The 8,359-nt window shown below is 35.0% G+C and overlaps 2 protein-coding genes across 2 annotated transcripts; one reads left to right on the top strand and one right to left on the bottom strand.

Moving 5' to 3' along the window:
* The first annotated feature begins 411 nt into the window (after positions 1-411).
* On the top strand, positions 412-4,280 carry LOC122602457 (R-linalool synthase QH1, chloroplastic-like). The gene is made up of 7 exons (XM_043775122.1): positions 412-733; positions 1,294-1,582; positions 2,312-2,687; positions 2,777-2,995; positions 3,109-3,247; positions 3,386-3,634; positions 3,748-4,280. Exons 1-7 carry the CDS (start codon positions 497-499, stop codon positions 4,048-4,050), a joined length of 1,812 nt encoding a protein of 603 aa, XP_043631057.1. The 5' UTR covers positions 412-496; the 3' UTR covers positions 4,051-4,280.
* A 123-nt stretch (positions 4,281-4,403) lies between these two features.
* Positions 4,404-8,072, bottom strand: LOC122585070 ((-)-beta-pinene synthase, chloroplastic-like). The gene is made up of 7 exons (XM_043757168.1): positions 7,792-8,072; positions 7,162-7,444; positions 6,660-7,041; positions 6,321-6,533; positions 6,075-6,213; positions 5,743-5,991; positions 4,404-4,845 (listed from the first exon to the last, which is right to left on the bottom strand). Exons 1-7 carry the CDS (start codon positions 8,050-8,052, stop codon positions 4,555-4,557), a joined length of 1,818 nt encoding a protein of 605 aa, XP_043613103.1. The 5' UTR covers positions 8,053-8,072; the 3' UTR covers positions 4,404-4,554.
* Positions 8,073-8,359: the final 287 nt, after the last annotated feature.

The following is an 8,359-nucleotide window of genomic DNA, read 5'->3' as shown; positions in this document are numbered from 1 at the left end:
TGATGGTGGTTTTTGGGGCGGTGGTGGATGGTGTTTATGGGGGGATAGCGTACATAAAAAGGTGGATTGCGGCGGTGGATGGTGGTATTTGGGGCGGTGGTGGATGGTGTTTATGGGGGGAGAAAATCAGAGAAGGGGGGAGGGAGAGAAAATCGGAAATCGGATGAACGTATGTGTGTGTAATGAGCGTGATGGAGAAAAAATAGGGTAGTGTAAATTAGGAGGGCATAAAAGACATTTTAAAAGTAGAGGTGTTAAAAGAGGGATGAGATAGTTTGCTTATTAAGGGAGTATAGATGTATAACGGAAGCAGGATTTTTTTAGAAAGTTGACTCTTTGACTTTCAAATAAAATTATGCAGAGTATTTATATATATGGCGCGATTTCCCTCCTAGACAATCTCATGTGTCACGGTGTGTGTAATATATTATACAAAATCATACCCGGCCATAACTTAACGATTCCAACTTTTTTAAAAAAAAGGTTGTATTTGTCTATGGCTTCAGTTTACTTGTTTATTGGTCCAGTTATCCGTAAAAAAAGCTCTGTAGTTACATACACAAGTAGATTTGATATATGCAAGCCTTTATGTTCATCAAATTCCACATCATCATCATCGATGGGCGTGGACACTGCAGTCAATGCTAAACCTCTAATTGTTCGAAGATCAGCAAATTATCAACCCTCTTTATGGTCATTTGATCATGTTCAATCACTCACTAGTAGATACACAGTATGATGACTAAGCTACAATTAATTGTGAATATTTTCTGGAAGAATAGTGTGTCTTTTACAAAGGAAGTTGCAAAAGACGGTAGTGAATTTGCAAAAGTGGTATTTCGGAGCTTCGCAAATTTATTGTGATGACCCGATTGATCGATCGATCGATCGAGTTTTCTAAACGTGACTTTTTATTTTGAATTTTTTTATTTTCCCCTTTTTGCTTGCTTAATTACTCGATCGACACTCGAGAGTGCGTTCTGCCACCTTTTCTTCGTCTCGGTGAATTGAATATCCAGCAACGAAATCTCATCGGCATCGATTACTAAAAATAGTCAAGCCTCTGGTAGTCGTCTCACTAGTGGTACATACATCTCGATGATGTTGATGAAACTGGATACCTCCGGAAAAGATGCATCATGCGTAGATTAGTAGATTTATCTTTAATCTTTTGCAACTTCCTTTTAATAACACTATTCTTCCAAATAGAATCCTAGCTACTAATTTTATTTCATTTAATTTATTGAAGATGATAACTTATGATCCATTTAATTCAACAATTCAAACATACAGGGAGAAGACATATATGCCACAAGAGCACATGTTTTGAAGGAAGAAGTGAAGGCCATGTTACCAAAAGATACTACAAACGTTGGGAATCCATTAATTAAGACCCTAGAGTTGGTTGATGACTTGCAAAGACTCGGAATATCATATCATTTTGAAGAAGATATAAGAAATGTCTTGGAGATGATTTACCACGATTACTACAAACGCCATGAAAGTTGGAACGAAATGGATCTGAACCTTAAATCCCTTGGATTTCGACTACTTAGACAGCATGGTTATCAAGTTCCCCAAGGTACAGCTTCAGTCTATTGTTGTTTCATATGATGTCGTTATAGTCATACATATACCTACACATCTTAAAAGACTAGTTACTCTTTCTCGCTCATTTTAGATGTTTAGTTTGACCTTTTGGGTCTATTTCCGTCAATTATGACTGCAAATATTTTTGTTATTACCCGTATCATACAACACTTACTATAAGATATATGAATGGATTAGGTTTGAAATTATGTACTTTTCATTGCTATTCCTGTCATAACTACTTTAATAGAAACCAAAAATATTTACGGTCAAAATTAAAAAAAAGTCAAACTATGACATTTAAAATAAGATGAGAGAGTATTGATTGCATATATATTTGTTGGATTCTCCATGTATAATGTTATGCATAGTAAAAGTTCAACTAATTGATACGGAGTATATAACTTGTTGGTATTTTACTATTGGATTAATTGTTTATATAAGTCATAATAATACATCATTTAAGTATAGTGGTGCGGAGTGCACGCTTATATGAATTTATTATGATCTTAGGGGGGTCCAAAGGGCAGAGCCCCTGACTGGGGTCGGGCTGATTGTATCCGATTGTGTAATTTGGGGTGAACCACCGAATTGATTCAGTCTGATAGTGTTACACACGCCTTCGGAGATTGAATATATATCCTCTTTTAATCGTTGTTTACTGCATATCCCCAACATAACTATCTTATTTTTCTAAAGAAATCTACTTGTCGGCCAACAGATATATTTCACAACTTTATGGATGAGATTCAAAACCTTAAACCACAATCATATGAAGATATGGTGAGCCTGTTGAACTTGTACGAGGCTTCATATCATTCCTTCGAGGATGAAAGCATATTGGATAATGTTAGGGATTTCACAACCAGATACCTCCAAGAAAATCTTGAGAACATGGACCAAAGTATATCCTTGTTGGTTAGCCACGCTCTGGAGCTTCCGCTACACTGGAGAGTACCAAGAGTAGAGGCCAAGTGGTTTATTCAAGTTTATGATCAGAAAAGAAATGGCATGAATCCCACACTAATTGAGCTTGCAAGGATGGATTTCAACATTGTTCAGACGATCCACCTTGAAGATCTAAAAGACTCGTCAAGGTATCATTTCTAATTAACTCCAATTACAATATCATTTGTATATATCGACCATGATATATAGATGATGATACTATATTAGTAATTAACAGGTGGTGGAGAAATATGAAATGGGATCAGAAGTTATGCTTTGCTCGAGACCGGCTGGTGGAGAATTTTCTATGGACGATTGGTGTTAGTTACCTGCCTCATTTTAGTTATGGAAGAAGAGTTTTAACAAAGGTTAATGCTCTAATAACTACAATTGATGATATTTATGATGTGTATGGCACTTTGGACGAACTTGAAAAATTTACAGATGTTATAGACAGGTAATTAAGCAATTGCTTTATTAGATCGAATCACAAAATTGTATAGCAGCTAGTATATTTTTTTCCTCCTGTTTATACAAATTTTGAGATATATGACGAAATTACTAATGCAGATGGGATATCAATGCGATTGATGAACTCCCAGATTATATGAAGATATGTTTCCATGGATTCTACAACACGATAAATGAGATCGCTTACAACACATTGACAGATACAGGATTCCACAGTCTTCCATTCCTAAAGCAAGCAGTACTAACTAATTAACCTTTAACTATATATAATTAACTATGGGAGTTTTGAAATTGTGATAGATACAGTATAAATTTAGATAACTAATGTATAATATTCTTATATATATATTTTAAGTTGAATCGGTAACAAATGCAGTGGACCGATTTATGCAAGGCATACCTAGTAGAAGCAAAGTGGTTCCATAATAGACATGCACCGACACTTGAGGAGTACTTGGACAACGCTTGTGTCTCGATATCAGCTCATGTAACACTCATGCATTTTAATTTTTTAGCATCAACTACTTCATCAGCACAAATCGGGCAATGCATGGAAAGAGCTGATAACATAGTTCGATGCTCAGCACAAATTTTACGACTCTCTGATGATTTGGGAACATCTGCAGTAACTACATACTATACTCATTATGCTAGTTTATATATTTCCTAAATCCAATTTTTCTTGTTAGCTATATATAAATAATTAAGCTTAATTAAGTTTTTTCTTGTTTGGTTAAGGATGAGATGGAAAGAGGTGATAATTCAAAATCAATCCAATGCTACATGCATGATACTGGTGGTACTGAAGACGAAGCAAGAACATATCTACACGAGTTAATCATGATTACATGGAAGAAACTTAACAAAGAACGAGCATTATGTGATAATTCCCAAATTTCACGAGAGTTTATCGAATGTGCAACAAACATAGCCAGGATGTCACAGTTCATGTACGGCCATGGTGACTGGCATGGCCGTCCCGACGATGTCACTATCAATCATGTATTGTCATTGCTTTGCGATCCAATACAAGAAATCTAAGTACTCAAGAATGCTGGGAAAAGTTATCATTTTGTATATATGTACGTTTATTAAGATCCGGCCATGGGTTTAATTGATTACCTTTGGATAGAGGTAAAACTGTCTACATCACACCTCTCCCATAACCCGTTTATGCCGAGATTGGGTACAAATTATTGTTGTCTTGTTAGTTGTATATTAGGTGAGATTTATAATGATATTATACATGAAATATGTTGTGTTATGTTTCATGTTTAAACTTTTTGCATCTTGACCTACTTGAAGAACTTTTGCATTTGGTGAAAACAAGATTCAAAACAAATACTACTTAATACGAGTAACAAACTAACAACACCTATAAGAACAAGGTAGAAATGTCGTTATTAGCAAACAGTATATATATCTGTATATAGAGCAACAACGACCCACAAACGGGCTTTTGTGCACCCACTCAATCCAAATTATTGTCACGTTAGAACTCAAACCGGCCAAATATGCTTAACTTCTAGCATATCGATCCCTTGATTAGAAGATTGGATTAACAAACATTGATAACGCATAGGGCTTGAACATTTCGGCATTACCATGCATATCTCGATCTGTGTACATGAAATGGCCCATCCTGGCAAGGTTCACTACGCTTTCCACGAACTCTTGTGGGTATTCAGAACCGATTTCAAGGCATTCTTTATTCAGCTTTTTCCATGTTTCCAGGATCAACCGCCTTATATACGCTCTTGCCTCCACTTCAGTTGCACCGGTCTCTTTCATATAGCATTGGATTGATTTTGGAACATCACCTCTTGCCAGTTCATCCTAACAACAACAAAAATTTATATATATTGAGTGCGAAAATTAATGCCAAATTCACTAGCCAGAAGTAGTGGGTTTTCTAAAAAAAATTTCTCTTTTTCAATCATAAGTAAATAACAGCTGAGATATGATTAATCAAACTATTAAATTTTTTCTTGTAAGCCTCGTTGAAATTAAGCATGTCACACTTTTTGGAAAATATATACTATAATACAAAATCTCTGTTTTCGGGTGTATTTTTCAAATTTTCATATATGTTTATTATGTTTGGTCTCCCCCCACCCCCCCCACACACATTCGATCACAATGATCCAAGATCATCATAGCTAGATACGATATTTTGCATGCTCACATATCACTCACATGCAGATACCACATGATCCGATTCTAATAATTAATGTGATTTTGTCAATGTTGTAAAGCTCTGATCGAGGAGTAATCGGGCTAGTCGAGGAGTAATAGGAGTACTTGAGGAGTAGGTAACTCGGTCAACTGGCCAAGTTTGACTTCTTAGAAAAAATCTAATTCATCAGATATTACTAATAGTCATGTCATCTGCCGTTCAAAATCAATTGAATTATTTCCTTATTCAAATTGTATAAGAGAACTAAATGTTTAGTTTGACTTTTTTTTTTTTTTATTCCGAGGCCTTTTGAGTACTCGGAACTCGGGGGAGTATTCAGCAACTCGGTCAACTGGCCAAGTTTGACTTAAAAAAAAAAAAAAAATTTCATCTGATATTATTATGAGCATATATATAATAGTCATTTCATCTGCCTGCTCAAAATCAATTAGATTATATGACAAGTTGAGTGAAGATCAATAGGAATATATTTAAGAAAAATATGTTAAAAAGATATATATATATATATATATATATAGCAAATTAAAGAAGTTTACGGATGATGTGCCAATATCATTAGTGAGTCGCACGATTAGGGAAGCACTGTTTATCATATTTTCAGCTCTTTCGATACGTTGAAGTGCGTCTTCGGGCACACTGGTTAAAGTTAACCAATAGGCATGCCTGATGATGGTGACAATGCCTATTGACATGTATGCGTTGTTGATGAACTCGGTGAAAGTGGGTGTATGTCCATCATTGTACCATCTTGCTTCTATTATGTAAGCGTTGCATAAATCTTGCCACTGCAATTTCAAACTTGATGTAATTACATATACACTCAAACTAGCTACATGAAAGAAAATCTGGAATTAACATGATATATTACCGCCTTTTTAAGGTACGGAAGGATGTGAACTCCTTTGTTTGTTAATATGTTATATGATATCTCATTGATCGTGTTGTAGAGTGCAAGGAAGCATATCTTCAGGTACTCCGGGAAATCTTCAATTTGGTTGACATCCCAACTATATATATATATATATATATATCCAAAGATCGATCAGATTATATACTAAGAAATAATCCTAAGAGAATCAGTACTCTATTTGATAATTAAATAGCAGCACCGAACCTGTTCACAACGTTGGTGAATTGTTCGAGTTCATCCAATGTACCATAAACATCATAGACATCATCAATTGTAGTTATCAAGGCATTAACAGCTGCGAGAGCTCTCCTTCCTTGAAAGTGAGGCAAGTAGTTTTCAGCAACACTCCACATAAAGTTCTCAACCAAACGATCACGACCAAATCCAAAGTTTTCCCAGCATGTTTCTTTCCACCAACTGTACGTATATATATATACACACATGTTGAAATTCTGAGATCATCTAGTTTTTGTTGATATACACGAAAATCCAAGTGAGAAAAAAATACGAGTAATAATTAAAATGATTTATATACATACATACTTTGATGAGTATTTCAAATCCTCTTGGTGAACGGCTTGTACCATGTTGAAGTCTAGTTTGGCAAGCTCTAGCACGGTGGGATTCATGCCACTTCTTCTTGCTTCATATGAATCAATGTACCATTTTGCCTCCACCCGTGGAACCCTCCAATGAAGGGGAAATTCCAATGCGTGGCTTATTAACGACAACATGTGTTGATCTCCAAGCCTGTTCTCTAAACTTTTTTCCAGATATTTTATTGTGAATTCTCTAGCATCATCCAGTATAGTTTCATCCTCCACGGAAAGATAGGAAGCCTCATACAAGTTTAGCATACCTGTGATATCTTCTGACAAGTGTCCCTTAAAATTTCCATCTGCGTCTAGGCAGTCGCTAAATATATCTGCATAGAACCATAAAAAGTTGTTGAAGATTATGAATCAGAGAAATGGGTTAAACATATTAATTATACTTGACGTATTAATTACGAGTACTTCATATTATCATATATATATATATATACCTTGAGGGATATGATACCCATGTTGCCTCAAGAGTCTAAAACCAAGGCATTTAAGATTAAAATCCATATTAGTCCACTTTTCTTGATTTTTGTAGTAATTGCAGTGTATGTTCTCCAGGAGACGGTCTATTTCATCAACAAAATGATAAGATATGCCGAGTCTCTGCAAATCGTCAACCAGATTGAGTATGCTCAATGGATTTTCCACCATTCCAATCTCTTTGCAAATCATGGTCCTCACCACTTCTTTCAGAGTTTGGGACCTCATCATATACTTCTCTTCCTACACATATATACCCAAAATTAAGCAACACATAATGCACCCTATTATAACTTAATTGTAAGCTAGCAAACAACTATTGCAAACAGAAAATATTATGACCTTTAAAATTAAGTATTCAAGGTTTGTAAATAAATTTAATTCCAGGTGCATGTAGGGAACTAATGGAAATCATATGCATATATAGAAGTCTTGAGTTCAAAAACATCAGATTTGCTAAAAACCGTACGTGTTATATGCTGCACTTAACACGCACTGTGGTATGTGTTATATGTTGCAGCAGCTAACACGTACACATACATACAGTACGTATGTAAGATTTTAACATATATACGTTCGTAGGTACGTACTTTGTATTTGCTAGAAAGCGATTGAACAAAATCATAGGACCATAATGAAGGTTGATAATTTGCCGATCTTCTGACAATGACGTCTGTGGTCTCCATGGGGCTAATGACATTCGGAAGCTGCTTGCTGCATCTTGGTGAATACATTAATCGGTGCTTGTTACTGCTACTGGCGACAATATTATTATTTCTTTTACTAATAGTTAAGGAACTAGGATTGCAAACAGAAAATGGAGAAGTAGGTGTCCACAATAATGAAGCCATTATTTATACTATATAATAATTAAAAGATATATATATATATATAGCTGGAGATCGAGTAGTAGTGTGTGTTTCTTCTGGTGATGGCTGATTATAAGTGTATCTATAGGCATCTATATATAGAGATTTTTTCTTGCTGAAAATAGGATTATATTAACATATAATAATATTGCTATTGCTATTTTCCAATAATAGAATTTGCTAATGTTAATTAATTGAGGAGTCAACAGAAATGTGCCATCTTTATGAATGAACATATTTATAAAATATGGAGAAATATGAACGCTTAATTAATTAGCTAATGGATTAA

Source organism: Erigeron canadensis, chromosome 1 (assembly GCF_010389155.1).
Source record: "Erigeron canadensis isolate Cc75 chromosome 1, C_canadensis_v1, whole genome shotgun sequence".
Taxonomy (NCBI): domain Eukaryota; kingdom Viridiplantae; phylum Streptophyta; class Magnoliopsida; order Asterales; family Asteraceae; genus Erigeron; species Erigeron canadensis.
The sequence above is the reverse complement of the archived record's forward strand: the minus strand, read 5'-3'. Positions and strand labels throughout refer to the sequence as shown.